This window comes from Dendrobates tinctorius, unplaced genomic scaffold, assembly GCF_039654945.1.
Source record: "Dendrobates tinctorius isolate UK_male_01 unplaced genomic scaffold, ASM3965494v1 ptg000064l, whole genome shotgun sequence".
In the NCBI taxonomy this organism is placed as follows: domain Eukaryota; kingdom Metazoa; phylum Chordata; class Amphibia; order Anura; family Dendrobatidae; genus Dendrobates; species Dendrobates tinctorius.
Window position 1 is genome coordinate 8,057,241 of NW_027361732.1, and position 18,831 is coordinate 8,076,071.

The 18,831-nt window shown below is 43.0% G+C and overlaps 1 protein-coding gene across 7 annotated transcripts in view; it reads left to right on the top strand.

Annotated features, from left to right (window-relative positions):
- The window catches only part of ERICH6B (glutamate rich 6B), a 440,905-nt gene that overhangs the window by 106,002 nt on the left and 316,072 nt on the right, over positions 1-18,831 (top strand). For 6 of the 7 annotated variants that reach the window (XM_073580272.1, XM_073580271.1, XM_073580276.1 and 3 more), the window contains exon 2: positions 17,289-17,611. In XM_073580272.1, coding sequence (XP_073436373.1) covers positions 17,329-17,611 — 283 coding nt within the window. In that variant the 5' untranslated portion in view covers positions 17,289-17,328. The remainder of the gene's footprint in view (positions 1-17,288; positions 17,612-18,831) is intronic. The other variant, XM_073580274.1, reaches the window with a different exon arrangement.

Consider the following 18,831-nt stretch of genomic DNA (forward strand, 5'->3'; position numbering starts at 1 on the left):
TCAGTCAGACGCTAACCTCTACAACATGGGCAAGACCAAAGCGCTTTCTAAGGATGTCAGGGGCAAGATCATGGACCTGGAATGGGCTACAAAACCATAAATACTGTAAGACACTAGGTGAGGAGACAACTGTTGGTGCAATAGTAAGAAAATGGAAGAAATACAAAATGACTGTCAATCGACATCGATCTGAGGCATCATGCAAAATTTCACCATTTCACCTCGTGCTGTATCCTTGATCATAAGGAAGGTGAGAGAACAGCCTAAAACTACATGAGAGGAACTTGTTAATGATCTCAAGGCAGAAGGGACCACAGTCACCATGAAAATCATTGCTTTCACATTACATCATAAAGGTTTAAAATCCTGCAGTGACAGCAAGGTCCCCCTGCTCAAGAAGGCACATGTGCAGGCCTGTCTGAAGTTTGCCAATGAATACCTGGATGTTTCTGTGAGTGATTAGGAGAAGGTGCTGTGGTCCGATGAGACAAAAATTTAGGTCTTTGGCATTAACTCAACTCGCCGTGTTTGGAGGAAGAGAAATGCTGCATGACCCAAAGAACACCATCCCCACTGTCAAACATGGAAACATTATGTTTTGGGGGTGTTTCTCTGCTAAGGGCACATGACTACTTCACTGCATCAATGGGAGAATGGATGGAGCCATGTACCGTAAAATCCTGAGTGACAACGTCCTTCCCTCCGCCAGGACATTAAAAATGGGTCGTGGCTGGGTTTTCCAGCAAGACAATGACTCAAAACATACAGCCAAGGCAACAGAAGTGGCTCAAAAAGAAGCACATTAAGGTCATGGAGTGGCCTTGCCAGTCTCAGACCTTAATCCCATAGAAAACTTATGGAGGGAGTTGAAGCTCCGAGTTACCAAGCGACAGCCTCAAAATCTTAATGATTTAGAGATGATCTGCAAAGAGGAATGGACCAAAATTCCTCCTGACATGTGCCCCAACCTCATCATCAACTACAAAAAAAGTCTGACTGCAGAGCTTGCCAACAAGGGTTTTGCCACCAAGTATTGTCTTGTTTGACAAAGGGATCAAATACTTATTTTTCACTGCAAAATTCAAGTACATTTATATAATTTATAAAATGTGATTTTCTGGATTTTATTTTTGATGTTAAAATTAACCGACCATTAAAATTATAGACTATTCATATCTTTGTCAGTGGGCAAACTTACAAAAAGAGCAAATTATCAAATACTTATTTCCCCCACTGTATATTGACAAAGTGTCTGTTATGTACCTGCCCAGAGATGGTTAGTGGTCTCAGGATGGTGTGCAGTGTTTCCTTCACACCCTAAGGGCGCTGTTTCGCTGCTCGCTTCTTCAGTCCTCTATCTCATCAGCCTCCCCATTATCACCAACTCCTTTTAACAATGGTCTTGCAGTAGCTTCCCCTCCTTTTTTGAAGGTTATATCCCTTGTCCTTTTAAATGGTTTTATAATTTGGCTAATTAATAAAAGTACATTGTTTTATCTCTATTTGTTTGGATTCTCTTTTTATCAGGTGGAAGGACTTACCAACCGATTCTGATATTCTCATGCAAAGAACATGCCTACAACTGAACATTTAGTTTTCTTTTTATTGTGATGCAAACAACAAATATGACAAACTACCTGAAAACTTCAGTGTGCATAATTATTCATCCCCTAAAGTCAGTTTATTGTAGAGCTGCTTCTTGCAGTAATTACAGCTGCAAGTTGCTAGGATAAGTCTCTATTTGCTTTCCACACCTTGTCACTGTGATTTTTGCTCATTCCTCGAGGCAAAACTACTCCAGCTCCTTCAAGTTAGATGGTTTCCACTGGTGAACAGCAATCTTCAAGTTTGACCACAGATTCTCATTTGGATTAATGTCTGGGCTTTGATTAGGCCACTCCAAAACATTTATACATTTCCGCTTAAACCACTTGAGTGTTGCTTTAGCAGTATGCTTTGGCTCATTGTCTTGTTGGAAGGTGAATCTCCATCACATTCTCAAATCACTGACAGATTGAAAGAGGTTTTGATCAAGAATATCCTTGTATTTCGCAACATCTACCTTCCCGTCAACTCAAACCATTTCCCTGTCCCTGCTGCCGAAAAACATCCCCCAGCATGATGTTGCCTGCACCATGTTTCACTGTGGGCATGGTGATTTGGGGGTGATGAGCTATGTTAGTTTGACACTAGACATGACGATTACCTTGGTGGCCAACAAGTTCAATTTTAGTCTCAGCTGACTACAACACCTTCCTTCATACATTTGAGGAGTCTCCCACATCTTTTGGCAAATTCCAAAATAAGTTTTTGCAATTTTTGTGAGTAAGTAAGGCTAGTTTCACACTAGCGTTTTCTGGCGCAGCGCAGGGCTGCCGCTTAGCTCTGCCCCCGGCTGCGCCCCCTCTGGTCTGCTCCTCCTAGGATGGCATGATGCTGCATGCGATCAGCGTACCGTATATTTAGTGTTGGGTACGCTGACCATGCGCTGGTCTGATTTTGCTGGCGCTGCGCCAGCAAAATCAGACCAGCGCATGACCAGCGCACAGCCAGCGTACCCAAAGCTAAATATATGGAACGCTGATCGCATGCAGCGTCATGCGATCCTAGGAGGAGCTGACCGGAGGGGGCATGGCCAGGGGCGGAGCTAAGTGGCGGCCCTTCGCTGCGCCCAAGAATACTAGTGTGAAACTAGCCTTAGGGCTTTTTTCTGCCCACTTTTCCATATAGGCCACTTCTACGGAGTGTGTTGTGGTCATATGGACAGATACTCCAGTCTCTGCTTGGGAACTCTACAGGTCTTTCAGGGTTACCTTTGGTCTCTGTGTTGCCTCTCTGATTAATGTCCTCTTTGCCTGGGCTGAGAGTTTTGGTGGGTGGTCCTGTCGTCCCAGGTTTGTTGTGGTACCTTGTTCTTTCCATTTGATGATAGTGGATTTCATGGTGCTCTGGGACATCATCAGAGATTGGGATATGACTTGTATGAGAAATGACTTGTTGAAAACACAACTTTCTCCCTGACTTGTTTGGAGACCTTCTTGGTCTTCATGGTGTTGTTTGGTTTACTGTGCCTCTTACTTAAAGGTATTGCAGCCTCTTTGACCTTTCAGAAAAGGTATGTATATACTGACAGACCATGTGACACTGAAATTGCACACTGGTGGACTTGCTTTCACTAAGCATGTGACTTCTGAATCTAATTGGCAAGCAATTATATTCATAATTTTTAAGGAATTCATCTCAAAAGGGGTGAATACATGTGCACATGCCAAATTTTAGCTCTTTGATGCCTTCAATTTAATATATGCCTATATTTTTCTCACTACACTTTACCAACTTAGACTATTTAGTGCTGATGCATCACACACAAATCAGATTCCAAAATATTTAAACACAAGTTGCAATGTAACGAAATAGGTAAAAAGCCAAGGGGGTGAATACGTTTGCAAACCACTGTATATGACAGTGAGTAATGCTGACTGCCAACAGAGGAATTCTTCTGTGTATAAATTCTATTTTTCTCCTTCAATGTCCTTTCCGTTTATTCTTAGCATTAAACTTAATCTACATACTAAATTTTTTTACTATACTTTACTATGCAAAGAAGCAATATAACATCAGCTCTACCATTAACCCCTCCACCCCCAAACCTAATTTCACCTTCGTGACCAGGCCAAATTTTACAGTTCTGACCAGTGTTACTTTTTAATTCTGTTACATTTCAACAGATCCCCCTGAGTTTAACATTGTTTTTTCGTGATTCGTGATAGTGCTAAATATTTTTAGATAAAACGTGCATTTTATTTGTGCAAAAAATCGGAAATTTGGAGAAAATTTTGCAATTTTCAAAATATAATTTTTATGCCCTTGAATCAGATAGTTATGTCACACAAAATAGTTAATAAATAACATTTTCAACATGTTTACTTTACATCAGCAGAATTTTTGACTAGCAATTAGTGTTGAGCGAGTATACTCGTTGCTCGGGTTTTCCCGAGCATGCTCGGGTGTCCTCCGAGTATTTTGGCGTGCTCAGAGATTCAGTTTTCTTCGTCTTATCTGCATGATTTGGACTTGTAGATAGGCTGAATACATGTGGGAATTCCCTAACAAACAGGCATTCCACACATGTATTCAAGCTGTCTAGCAGTCGCAACTCATGCAGATGAGACGAGGAAACCTAAATCTCCGAGCACGCCAAAATACTCGGAGGACACCCGAGCATGCTCGGAAAAACCCGAGCAACGAGTATACTCGCTCATCACTACTAGAGATTTCTCATTTTTCCAACAAAATTTACAAAACCATTTTTTTGTGGTCCACGTTTGAAGTGACTTTGAGGGGTCTATATGACTAAAAAAACTACAATATGACACCATTCTAAAAACGGCCTGCTTTAAGGTGCTCAAAACCCCATTCAAGAAGTTTATTTATCCTTCAGGTGCTTCACAGGAACTGAAGCAATGTGTATGGAAAAAATTAACATTTAACTTTTTTTCACAAATATTTTACTTTAGACCTAATTTTTTTATTTCACAAAGGTAACAGGAGAAAATTGACCCCAAAATTAGTTGTGCAATTTCTCCTCAATATGCAGATACCCCATATGTGGCAGAAAACTACTGTTTGGGAGAATATAAGGGCTCAGAAAGGAAGGAGAGACATTTTGGAATGCAAATTTTGATGGAATGGTCTGCGGGCATCACGTTGTGCTTCGAGAGCCCTTGATATGCCTAATCAATGGAAGCATTTTATCTTACATTAAGCGGTGCCATAAGTGAGGTCACGAGGGTTCATCAGATATGAACTTTGTTGAACTTTTTCATGTCCCCTCACGCTGTCATCTGACATCATCATCATCACCATACATGTTATCTGATGATCTTTCCGGTGATCAGAGCCTGTGTTTGCCACGCTGTCACGCAGATGACAGCATAGCAAACAACAGATGTTTGGGCCCCTCACTCATCTGAATGGGGTCTGGGTTCGGGTACTGGTCTGGTGCCTGAAACAAACTTTTTTAAATGTTTGGCAGAACCCGCCGGACCCGAACATCCACAGGTTCGCCTATCACTAGGAGTAAGCACCTTGAACCCCCAGGTACTTCACAGAATTTTACAACATTGATCTGTGAAAATAAAAAATATATACTTTTCCCTCAAAAATGCTGTTTTAGTCCCCAATTTTTTTCATTTTCACAAGGATAACAGGAGAAAATTGAACCCAAAATTAGTTGTGCAATTTCCCCTGAGTACACCAATACCCCATATGTGGTCGAAAACTACTTTTGGGGCACAGTGCAAAGCTCAGAGGGGAAGAATTGCCATATTTGAGTTCAGATTTCGCTGGACGGGTTTGAGAGTGCCTTGTCACATTAGTAGAGCCCTTGTGATGCCAGAACAGCAGAACCCCTATAAGTGACCCCATTTTGCAAGCTACACTTCTCAATGAATTCTTCTAGGGGTACAGTGATCATATTGACACCACAGGTGTGTCATAGAATTTTATACCATTGGGCAGTGAAGACAAAATAATTACATTTTTACCTCCAAAATTTTGTTTTAGCCCCAGATTTTAAATTTTCACACTGGGAAATGGGTAAAAATGGCACCAAAATGTGTCCCACAATTTCTTCCAAATGCAGAACTACCCCACCCCCATATGTGGCTGTACAGTACTGCTTAGCCACACGGCGATATTCACGAGGGACAGAGCGCTATTTGGCTCCTGAAGCGTATATTTTCCTAGAATGGTTTGCAGACTCCATATACAGAGCCCCTTAGTGCCAAAATAGCAGAATCCCCCCTCAAGTGACCCCACTTTGAAAATTACACCCCTTTGGGAATTTATCTACAGATGTAGTGACAATTTTGATTCCATGGTTGGTTTCCAGAAACAAGCAGCAGTGGATGTCTCTGAGTGAAACTTTCAAACTGCCATTGTAGTAACCAGTACATTGTAGTGACCAGTACATTGTGCCCAGCTCATGATTCTGGAAACACACACCTGAAAATTAGGCGGGCTCTCATCGCTACAGAAATGCCAAACATGTGAATGCTAAATGCGATTTAGACACACTGTGGGGTTCAGAATGATTGGATTTCGATTTGGGAGCGCATAATTTGCTGAATTTCTTTGGGGGGTGGGAGCATGGAGCCATAGTGTATTTCCAGAGGCTTGGTACTACCAGTAATGTGGAAACCCCCTATATATCAGTTAACAGATGACAGACCTGAGTGGTGCCTTGCATTTTTTGTGGATTGAGTTGAAGTTTTTTTTGGGAACATTTTACATAACTTTTGGGATCACATTTATCCTGCGCTCTATACTTATACTTAGCACCTATATCAGGGTTTCCATCTAAATGTCTAAATATCTGAGTGATGAAACCCCCAAGGGGGCCACTTACAATATTGTGCACTAAACTGTGGCAGACCATGTTATTATACACGCCTAAAAAGACGGACACTGCCGGATCACTTGTCGGATGGTGACCACAGTGACTCCATCTGCCTCATTATAGGGAGTTCTGTCAGTGGTTCTGTCGGAATCACATATTTCAGAGATTTACACGGAAACTTTAGTGTAAGCGCTCAGCGTAGAGCGCAGGATAGATGTGAGCCGAGCATTAATGTGATCTTTGGGAGGCAGAATGAACAAATCAACAGCAGGTGAAGAATTAGTTTTATTTATTTGTTACACTGTTCCTCGTGCTGTATAAGTGATTGGACAACTTTATTCTCCCGGTAGGTGCAATAAAAGATTTATATAGGTTTTTTTTGGTTGCTGTCACACACTAAAAGACCTTGTCATATTTAGGTAGCTATAATTTTTCAATTTTTCTTCTGACAGAGTCATGTGCAGGCTTGTTTTTTGCAGGGTGAGTTGACGTTTTCATTGGTACCATTTTCAGGCAAATTACATATTTTGATCGCTTTATACTCCGATTTTTAGGGAGTAGGATGAACAAAAAACAGCTATTCAGAAATTGTTTTTGGGGGGAGTTTATGATGTCCCACGTGTGATAAAATTCATGAAGCAGCTTCATTCTTCGGGTCAGTACAGTTACAGAGATACCACATTTATATTTTTTATGTTTTGCCATTTTTACATAATAAAAACTATTTCATAGAAAAAAAATATTTTTGCATTGCTTTATTCCACTGATGGAGCTTTATGGCAGCTTGACTTTTGTGGGACAAGATCACATTTTCAGTGATACTATTTTTATTTACATTCATCTTTTTAATCTCATTTTATTCCACTTTTTGTTCGACTGTATGATAGTTTTTTGCCTCGTTTTTTATTTATTTTTTTACTGTGTTCACTGAAGGGGTTAAATAGTGGGACCATTTTCTAGGTCGAGTCTTTCCAGATGTTTATTTTTATTTTTACATAAAGAATTCAATTTATTAGATTATTATTTTTTTCATTTTTTTGTTCTTTTGTGATTTTTTTTTAATTTTTACAATTTTTAACAACTTTTTTTTACTTTTTCACATTGTCACAAGGATGGGACATCAACTTTCCATTGATCGCTGATCTAATACTCTCCAATGCTTGCGGAGGCAAGCCAGGGCTGGGACCATGGGAAGGCAGGGTAGTAACCTGCCTGGGGCATCACCTCCTGACTCCCCGAGGGGGGCTCACTTTAAAAAAAATGCTGAATCTCTGCGGTTGTACGACATCTTACTGCAGCACAGTGATGGCTGAGGTGCAGGCACGGTTGTGAGTGATGTCAGTCACTGACACAGCTCGCCGCTCTTTCTTTTCCTAGGGCCCCACCCATCACTCCCTTTCTGCACTCAATTGCATTTGCACCTATTAGATGCAAATGCAATGGCCAAGTGTGCCACCAGGGACAGGAGGAGAGAGCTGTCATCTCCCCTTCTCCGCCAGGATCTCCATCAAGATGCAGGTCACTTCTGACATGCGACTTGTTGAAGAAGGAACACAGGGGATGTTGGATGGCCCAACACAGTGACATCCAGTGCCCACTGTTGCACAGAGATGTAGACAGAGGTTGGGAACCAGGATAAGGTGAGTATGAGTATTTTTATTTATATTACTGTGCAGGATGACTTAAAATGAGAGGAGAGAATGTGCCGATGGGGGGGATAAAAGAAAGGAGGGTCTATGCTGAAGGGGGAATAAAATGAGGGGTTATGCAGATTAGAAGAATTAAAATGAGGGAAGGGGCTGTGCTGATGTGGGAATAAAATGAGGTGATAGGCTGTGCTGATGTGGGAATAAAATGAGGTGATAGGCTGTGCTGATGGGGGGAATAAAATGAGGTGAGATGCTGTGCTAATGAGTGGAATATAATGAGATGAGAGGCTGTGCTGATGGGTGAATTAAAATGAGATGAGGGGCTGTGCTGTTGGGGAGATAAAATGTGGGCCTGTGCAGATGGGGGAATAAGCCAAGGGGCTGTGCAGATGGGGAAATAAAATGAGGGGCTGTACAGATGGGGAAATACCTGAGGGGCTGGGTGGGGGAATAAAATGAGGGGCTGAGCAGATGGTGGGAAAAAGCTGAGAGGCTGTGCAGAGGGGGGTAAAATGATGGGCTGTGCAGAGGGGGGATAAAATGAGAGGCTGTGCAGATAGGAGGAATAAACTGGGGGGCTGTGCAGATGGAATAAACTGAGGGGCTATGAAGATGGGGGAATAAAATGAGGAGCTGTGCAGGGGGCATGAAATGAAGGAATGTGCATCTGGACCATGAAATGAGGAGCTGTGAAGAGGGGACAGCAAAGTACATGAGGAGCTGTGGTGACCATACTGCATATAGGGCTGTCATCATTTTACTGGGAGCTGTGGTGACTAGAGATGAGCAAATTTGTTTGGATTCAGTTCTGAATATGATCGGATTCAAATTTTGTTTTTGCAATATTCGTCTAACACAGCCGAACGTCATTAGAATTAGAAATTACCAAATATGTTTGGAACCGATCATAAGACAGACATTCAACATGAATAGTGTTCAAATATGGCTCGAATATGTCAAAATCAGATTCGGGGACAAAATCCAAACAAATTCGCTCATCTGAAGTGACCATACTGGATAGGGGGTGTGGTGAATATCATATTGTTTGGGGTGTTGTTTGTGGGCCATAATACTGTATAGGGTGTTGTGGGAATCATCATAGTATACATGAGGGCTATTTTGCACATCATACAATATATATGGGGGTCTGTGGTGAACATCATACTATATATGGGAGGCTGTGGTGGTGACTAGAGATGAGCGAATTTGTTCGGATTCGGTTCCAAATACGATCAGAATTTAATATTGTTTTTGCAAACACAGCCAATCGTCATTAGAGTCAATGGGAATAGAAATTACCAAATCTGTTTGATATACATTCGGCACAAATATTGTTCGAATATGGCTTGAATATGTCAAAATCAGATTCGGGGACAAAATCAGAACAAATTTGCTCATCTCTAGTGGAGACCATATTATATACTGAGGGGTTGTTGTGGATATCATACCATATGAGCAGCGGTGGTGACCAACATACTGTGTAGGGGGACAGTGTGAGGAATCGTTACAGTTTTAAGAGGGTAGCGTGGTGGGAAGTTTGAAGGCATAGTGTGAAAAGGGGCACAAAATGGATATGGAGAGGGGACAGCATGAAATGGAGGCACAATACAGAGAGGGGTTAGCATGGTGGGGAGACAATATGGAGATATAGAAAATGCAGTGGAATATTATAGATGGGACAGCTATGGTATAGGCCGTGGTTCATAAGAGCGGATGGTATGGCAGTTATAGCTGATAATGGTAACCATTTAGAGGTCATATACCATAGGAGGCTTATTTAGGGTCATAATATGGACAGATATTTTTATGCAGAGGGCATTTTAACAACATTCTTATTTTTAAGGGCACTGTGTCAGGATGTGCTGCAAAAGACTGGAGAAGAGGTAGGTCTGCAGAGAACAGCTGTGGATGTGAAAATTCATCATGGCATCTTGACATGATGGAGATGAAAAGAAAGACAACTGTAAGATGTAATCTATAAGATACCTGGATGTAAATGTTTATTTGTGATACTGACTAATTATCATCAGTACTGTGGTTCCTATATTGTCCGTAGTCTGATGATGGTTGTTATTAACAACTCCCAGTGTAACAACCCTGCTGGCATCACTGCATGGCCTCCCATCCCCCACACACCAACTTACTCACTGCTTCAGGCCATGCTGTGAGTTCTGTCTGCTGTCGGCTCCATGCTGTGTGCCTCTTGCTTCCTGCCTGCTCTCTGCATGCTTCCTGGCTGTGTGTATAGGGGGCCCGCGCCGGCACTCTCCAGTTCTTATGGAATTAGGGTGCACCTGTCTAACGTGTCCCTGGCCAATTACCAAGAGGCCTCTAGTATTTAGGGCAGCTCCACCCAGTGGTAGCTGCCTGAGCAATGTTGTAGCTCAGTTAGTGTCTAGGTGCTGAGTTGCCAGGTCCTGTCCTGTGTTTCGCCTTCTCTGGAGGCTTGATTCCTAGTCCTGTGTCTGTGCCTGTCTTGCCACCCTCCAGGAGGCAGAGTATCCTGGTCCCTGTGCTATTGTTTCTTGCCTTGCCTTGTACTTGTCCTGTCCGCCATCCAGGAGGCAGAATATCCTGGTCCCTGTGCTATTGTTCCTTGCCTTGTCTCGTACCTGTTCTGTCTGCCCTCCAGGAGGCAGTATATCCGGCTCTCTGTGTCTTTGTTCAAGTACCTTGTCTTGCATTGTTACCTTGTCTGAACTCTGTCCTACCTCTGTCTCTCAGTCTCCTTGTCTGTGGCTCCTTTCCCTGCTGTGTCTATCCTTGTGTCCTCCCTGTCTGCCTGTGCTCTGCACTCATGTGGCTCTGCCTGTGCTCCGCACCCTTGCGGCTCTGCCTCCGCTCCGTACCCTTGCAGCTCTGCCGGTGCTTCACATTCCTGCGGTTCTGCTTTGTTCTGCTTCTGCTGCTGCTGAACCTCTTGCTGCTAACTGCAGCTCCTCACCGCAGCCTTGCGGTTCTTCTCCAGTGTTAACTGGTCCAATCCTGTTTCTTCATACACCACTCCTTCCTGTTAGTATCGGTACCTGCACTTTCTTTTGTGAACAAGTCTCCACCTATTCCATTCACCACTCTTTCCTGCCCATGTCCCTGTGTCTCAGCCATGCCCGCCTGCCAGTGTCTCAGTCATGCCCACCTGCCAATGTCTCAGCCGTGCCCATCTGCTAGTTTCTCAGTCATGCCCACCTGCCAATGTCTCAGCCGTGCCCATCTGCTAGTTTCTCAGCCATGCCCGCCTGCCAGTGTCTCAGCCGTGCCCACCTCCTAGTGTCTCAGCTGTGCCCACCTGCCAGTGCCTCAGCCGTGCCCACCTGCCAGAGTACCAGCCGTGCCCACCTGCCAGAGTACCAGCCGTGCCTGCCGTGCTCTTCTGCGTGTCTGCCAGTCGTGCCTGTCACCCACACCTGTCCTAGCGTCCTGTTCCCCAGTGAGATCAACAGCCAGACACCACCCTGGAGTGGCACCTGGCAGCTACCTGTCGCACAAGCTTGACCTCACCATCAGAGGCTCCAGCGAAGACCGAGGTAGTTGTCCTAGTCACGCCCCTTCCAGGGTAGTCTGGTTTGTGGCACAGTGGAGCCACAACCCCCTCGCTCGTGCCAACCTGCCAAGGCGCCAGCATGACACCCAGTATCTCCTTCCCATTGTTAAGGACATACTGGGAGTTGTAGGGTTGTAGCTTTATGCTATACAATTGTTTTTATGGGGCTGACATGATTTCACAATTGATTGTTGTACTAAGCTTGGTTCTTGTTTTCAAGTACTCTTGGTTTTGGTCATGTATTCATGTACGTATAGTGGTTCATGTACTGATGGAGGTTCTGGTAATGTATTAATATACTGATGGTGGTTATGGTGACGTAGTCAAGCACTGATGGTGGGTCTTTTGATGTATTCATGTGCTGATGGTGGATCTAGTGATGCATTAATGTACTAACGGTGATCCTGGTGTCGTATAGAGATAAGTAGAGTTGAGCGATACCGTCCGATACTTCAAAGTATCGTATCGGATGGTATCGGCCGATCTTTAAAAAAAGTATCGGTATCGCCGATTCCGATACCGGAAGTCCCATTCAAGTCTATGGGACTTCCGGTATCGGAATAAGAAAAACCCTTTCCTGCCCTTGTACAGCCTCTCTGGGGTCTGTATGGGCCTTTCGGGGGGCTGTGCCGGCCTGCCAGGGGGTCTGTGCAGGCTCCGGTGGTCTGTGCCGGCCTGCCGGGGGGCTGTGCAGGCTCCGGTGGGCTGTGCCGGCCTGCCGGGGGGCTGTGCCGGCCTGCCGGGGGGCTGTGCCGGCCTGCCGGGGGGCTGTGCCGGCCTGCCGGGGGGCTGTGCAGGCTCCGGGGGGCTGTGCCGGCCTGCCGGGGGGCTGTGCCGGCCTGCCGGTGGTCTGTGCAGGCTTCGGGGGTCTGTGCAGGCATCGTCCGATGGGACTACAAGTCCCATCGGGCGATGCCTGCTACCATGACAGTGATTGACACATTAGCCAATGATGGGACAGTAGTAGCCCCATCATCCGGCTAATGTGTTAAATGTTAAAAAAAAAAAAAAAAAAAATACTACATGCATGCTACATACATACTACATGCATGCTACATACATACTACATGCTACATACATACTGCATGCTACATACATACTACATACATACTACATGCATGCTACATACATACTACATGCTACATACATACTACATATATACTACATACATGCTACATACATACTGCATGCTACATACATACCACATACATACTACATACTACATATATACTACATGCATGCTACATACATACTACATGCTACATACATACCACATACATACTACATACATGCTACATACTACATACATGCTACATGCATGCTACATGCATGCTACATACATACTACATACATACTACATGCATGCTACATACATACTACATGCATGCTACATACATACTACATGCTACATACATACATACTACATATATACTACATGCATGCTACATACATACCACATACATACATGCTACATACATACTACATATATACTACATGCATGCTACATACATACTACATATATACTACATGCATGCTACATACTACATGCATGCTACATACATACTACATGCTACATACATACTACATACTACATATATACTACATGCATGCTACATACATACTGCATGCTACATACATACCACATATATACTACATACATACAATACATTCATACAATACATACATAGACATACAGTACATATAACATAGAGTAACATACTTACCAATACTTGTCACATTGTTCCCCGAAGCCATTGTCGTCTACGGAATAAATATTAACATAACAAACCACAAAAATACTCACCCACGATCCGAAGCAGTCCACGAGTGTGTCCCACGACGATCTTGGGTAGAGAACTGCAGCATCAGATGATGCTGCCGTTCTCTACGGGCTGCAGGAATCCAATGACGGAAGGTAGGTATCCTTCCGCACTGTATTCCTCCGCCACTTAAAAAAAAAAAGTCCCTAGTCTCACTTTATGCCATTGCTGCGTGGGAAATTCCCACACAGCAATGGCATAAAGTGAGACTAGGGACTTTTTTTTTTTTTAAGTGGCGGAGGAATACAGTGCGGAAGGATACCTACCTTCCGTCATTGGATTCCTGCAGCCCGTAGAGAACGGCAGCATCATCTGATGCTGCAGTTCTCTACCCAAGATCGTCGTGGGACACACTCGTGGACTGCTTCGGATCGTGGGTGAGTATTTTTGTGGTTTGTTATGTTAATATTTATTCCGTAGACGACAATGGCTTCGGGGAACAATGTGACAAGTATTGGTAAGTATGTTACTCTATGTTATATGTACTGTATGTCTATGTATGTATTGTATGAATGTATTGTATGTATGTAGTATATATGTGGTATGTATGTAGCATGCAGTATGTATGTAGCATGCATGTAGTATATATGTAGTATGTAGTATGTATGTAGCATGTAGTATGTATGTAGCATGCATGTAGTATGTAGCATGCATGTAGTATATATGTAGTATGTATGTAGCATGCATGTAGTATATATGTAGTATGTATGTAGCATGTATGTATGTGGTATGTATGTAGCATGTAGCATGCATGTAGTATATATGTAGTATGTATGTAGCATGCATGTAGTATGTATGTAGCATGCATGTAGTATGTATGTAGTATGTATGTAGCATGCATGTAGCATGTATGTAGTATGTAGCATGTATGTAGTATGTATGTGGTATGTATGTAGCATGTAGTATGTATGTAGCATGCATGTAGTATATATGTAGTATGTAGTATGTATGTGGTATGTATGTAGCATGCAGTATGTATGTAGCATGTATGTAGTATATATGTAGTATGTATGTAGCATGTAGTATGTATGTAGCATGCATGTAGTATGTATGTAGTATGTATGTAGCATGCAGTATGTATGTAGCATGTAGTATGTATGTAGCATGCATGTAGTATGTATGTAGCATGCATGTAGTATTTTTTTTTTTTTTTTTTTTAACATTTAACACATTAGCCGGATGATGGGGCTACTACTGTCCCATCATTGGCTAATGTGTCAATCACTGTCATGGTAGCAGGCATCGCCCGATGGGACTTGTAGTCCCATCGGACGATGCCTGCACAGACCCCCGAAGCCTGCACAGACCACCGGCAGGCCGGCACAGCCCCCCGGCAGGCCGGCACAGCCCCCCGGAGCCTGCACAGACCACCGGCAGGCCGGCACAGCCCCCCGGCAGGCCGGCACAGCCCCCCGGCAGGCCAGCACAGCCCCCCGGAGCCTGCACAGCCCCCCGGCAGGCCGGCACAGCCCCCCGGCAGGCCGGCACAGACCCCCACAGGGTGCACAGACCACCGGCAGGCCGGCACAGCCCCCCAGCAGGCCGGTACAGACCCCGGGCAGTCCACACAGCCCCCCCGGCAGGCAGGCACAGCCCCCCGGCAGGCCGGCAGAGACCCCCGGAAGGCCCGAAATGACGGCGCATCATGATGCGCACACACCGCGCATCATGATGACGTCAGGCCGTCAATCAACTTTGAACTTCCGATTCCGATGCCGAATTCCGATATTGAAAAAATATCGGAAGTCGGTATCGGAATTCCGATACAGCAAGTATCGGCCGATACCCGATACTTGCGGTATCGGAATGCTCAACACTAGAGATAAGCGAACATCGTCGGCTTTCTCCTTATTCGACAAGCTATAGCGCTTACCGAAGAAGCTGCATCTGGAACCCAGATACCTGGAGTGCTCCCAATAATCAGCTGTTCCGAGCCGTAGCTGCATGTGTCACGGCTGTGTGACAGTCACAACACATGCATGCTATCATCACTGCCACAGACCCTATCCCTTCCATGAAGCAAAGCGTCATAAGTGACGCTCATTTCAGGGGATAGACTAGTCCTTGCGTGATGTGCACTGTGCAATGTACACAGACACAGCACGCTGTGTCACTGGATCAGATCAGTAGTAACGAGCAGGCACTAGAGTGCACTGTAAGGGCGTGTTCTAAGACTACTCGGCGTGCAGAGACCAGTGCCGACTTCTGCAAGTTACAGTATGTCATTGGTCTCTGCATGCCGGGTGCACTGACAATTGTCGGCTTGTTACTGCTGATCTGAGATGGTGAGGGAGTCCACTGGCCCAGCCAATTTCAGGGAGTGGGGCAGGGTCCGTAACAGTGACAGCAATCTCTGCCTCCTGATGACGCTTCATTTGATGATGCCAGCATGCACTGGGACTTTCAAATGAAGAGTCATCAGAAAGAAAGTGAAAATTAAAAAAAAAAAAGCAGTCAGTGTAGTTAGGGAAGAATAGGGAATTTTATATTAATGTACACTGTACATTAGAAAATAGTTTAGATTATGGCATAAAATAGATAGATATTTAGGATGAAAATTAATTTCTATGTCACACCATCCTTTTAAGAGAACAGATAATTTATAAAAATTAGGTAAAAAAAGAGATGACATTTCCCATAGCATCTACTATATGTAATGTTCGAGCAGTAGTAGAAGCCAACATTTGTATCATATGTTTCTGTTAGTTTATGTAGTTTCAATGCATGTGCTCCCAATCAATCTTTGTCCACAACAGACTTAAGGGTCATGCACATGAGTGTTTCTGGAATCAGCAGACCATGTGACATGGTGTTATAGGGACAATATTGTCTATTAAAAGAATTGTTTTCCAGGACAGTCTATTATGACATAGTGATATTCTGTACATAAGGAATTTTATTTCCTTTGTCGCACATAAGGATCAATAAAAACACATAACAGTTTAGATTTCAGAGAACATTTTTGACATCAGAGAGCTTCATCATAGCAATCAGGCAAAGAAAAAAAGAAGCACACTAATTAAAAAATAAAAAAATAACATACAGTAACTGCTTTCTTTGTAACGTCCATAATACAATGGTCTGAGCTAGTTCAATTGGCTACATAATATAGCTTTATTCTTATAATAAGTCCTTTATTCTAAAATATTAAACTTTTCTATCATTAGGTTTTAAACAGTGAAACCTCTAATCGACCCAAGAAGAAAATCAGATTTTACGTTAATAAATGTTTACTTTTCCATATATTTTGTATTTTGGTCCTCTTTCAGAGGAGCATCCCTCCAATGAAAATTTTCACTCTATTTTGAAACAAAACACTTCCTTCACACAGCCGCACTGCCATGCTACTGACTTCGTATGTAAGTGCAGATGGCACCATTGGAGCAAAAGGTTTGGTACTGCAGTACCCTCCACAGCAGATTGCTGGACAACAATGTGCAAAGAGAAGCAGTGAAGGAGGTACAACGTTACACCAGCACTGTAGCCCTTTCATTTTCAGAATCAGTGAGGGTCACATAAACATCCTATGATATAGCATCACCTTATAAAGTAGGAAACCATTTTAATCATTGCTAAATGTTGGAAATCTCAGACTTCATATCCTCTTGAGGAATGGCTGCATGTTGTGATAATTAAGTAATCAGAATCGGAATTGGCATCCAAGAGAACAAAAGTTCTAGTTGCCAACTGTTTCTACTACTATTATTTTCTCCTAAATTACTTATGGATTTTGGCAGGGGTGTTTGCACTTGTTTTCTAGGAATGGTTTGACTTATCTTCAGTCATTACATGCTTTGGATGATGGTTGTTTAGCCAAGATTTCTCTTTGTATAGACCCTGACTTAAATATTAATGTGTTCACTGTTTTATTATTGCAGAATAGATATGGGCATTATAAAGTTTTGCTGAACCCCTACCATGAGCAGCATAAAGAAGAGCAATCAAATGGCAAATAGATCGAATGGATCAATGAAAGAACAAGCACCACGGCCGAGTAATCTAACAGTGGAAAATGTTACCAAATTAGAACTGGAATACGACTCTTTTGATGGTGAAAGACGAAAGGTAGAGGAATACATCAGGAAGAACCAGCAGATAGAGGAACTGAAAAAGAATACAGGACTATCACCTCCTGAAACTCAAGGAAAAGACTTGGTGGAATGTGGAACTAATACAACGTTGGAAGACATTGGAAGATACGGTGTGTTAGGTTGGGTAGACGTAGTTTTTTTCTTATGGTCAGTGACTCCGTCGTGGGCTTATGTCCGAATCCTTGCAAAACGAGATTTGTATGTATATGCTCAAAAAGCAATTTCCTATAATGATGCAGACTCAGTCAGATTGTGCTCTGTCTTACATCTTTTTTGACTATATACACTTATCGAATGTGGGCATCAAGACGCAGACAACTACATCTTGATGTCCACCTCCAATAAGCATAAACAGATGACAATGATGCATGACAGAGTAGACTGTGGCTCTGTCTGCATCATTATAGGCAATGGTCCTGTCAGCGCATACACCCAAATCCTTTTTTCTTGATTAAGAGCTAGTGTAGCTCGAAACGCGTCAACCGTTAAACTCTCATGGTTTTTACATTTTTCTTTTTCATGTTTTAATCTACCAATAAATGTGATGTTTTATTACTTTTGCAGTTGCTGGATTTTCCAATTCTTTTTCATGGTTTACGCACTGAGGAAACCAGCCTGAAGTCTCCGTGCACCGCACCCTTATTCTAGGATTCGTTCAACCCGGCGAGCTGGTGTTTATTCCATTGTGTTTTTTTTTGTTTGGATGTAATCCCTGACTGAGCCACTGACAGTGAAAGAAAACACTTATGTGACCCCAGCCTTATATTTTATTACATATTATATTTTCTACATTTCAAACTGTTTAGTGTCATTGAAGTTTAGGGATGTCTCCCTCTTAAAAATTATGTTTTCCCTATCAAACCGTTCAGTACAATTGCTTTTTTATAAGCTTCAAATATACAAAAGCTAAATCATGATCAAACTCACTGACTTCCGTGTAGTCAGCCAACAGTTTAGGGGTTCTCTAACAGTAACTTGACATAAAGGAAAAAAAGCTTGAGCATATTGGATTTCAACACTTTCTTTTATTTGGTCAACCAGTGGAGAATTCTCTGCCAGAGATTTCACTGGGTCAGGATAAAGAGCTGACAAGAAAAAGTGTATTCAAGGGTATTTCATATATATGTCCATGGGGTATTAAAATCGAATAATATATTAGCATATTACAAAGCTATGCCATGGCATTATGATTTCAGAGGGTCTGACCCCTAGGATCATTGATGAGGGATGATCACTATAGTGAAGGGTCCATAGTTCCTTCGACTTCTTCCTTGTATAGCAAAATTGAGGGCTATCCTCTGTATGTGGAAAAGCAGTGCAGGTTCATTCA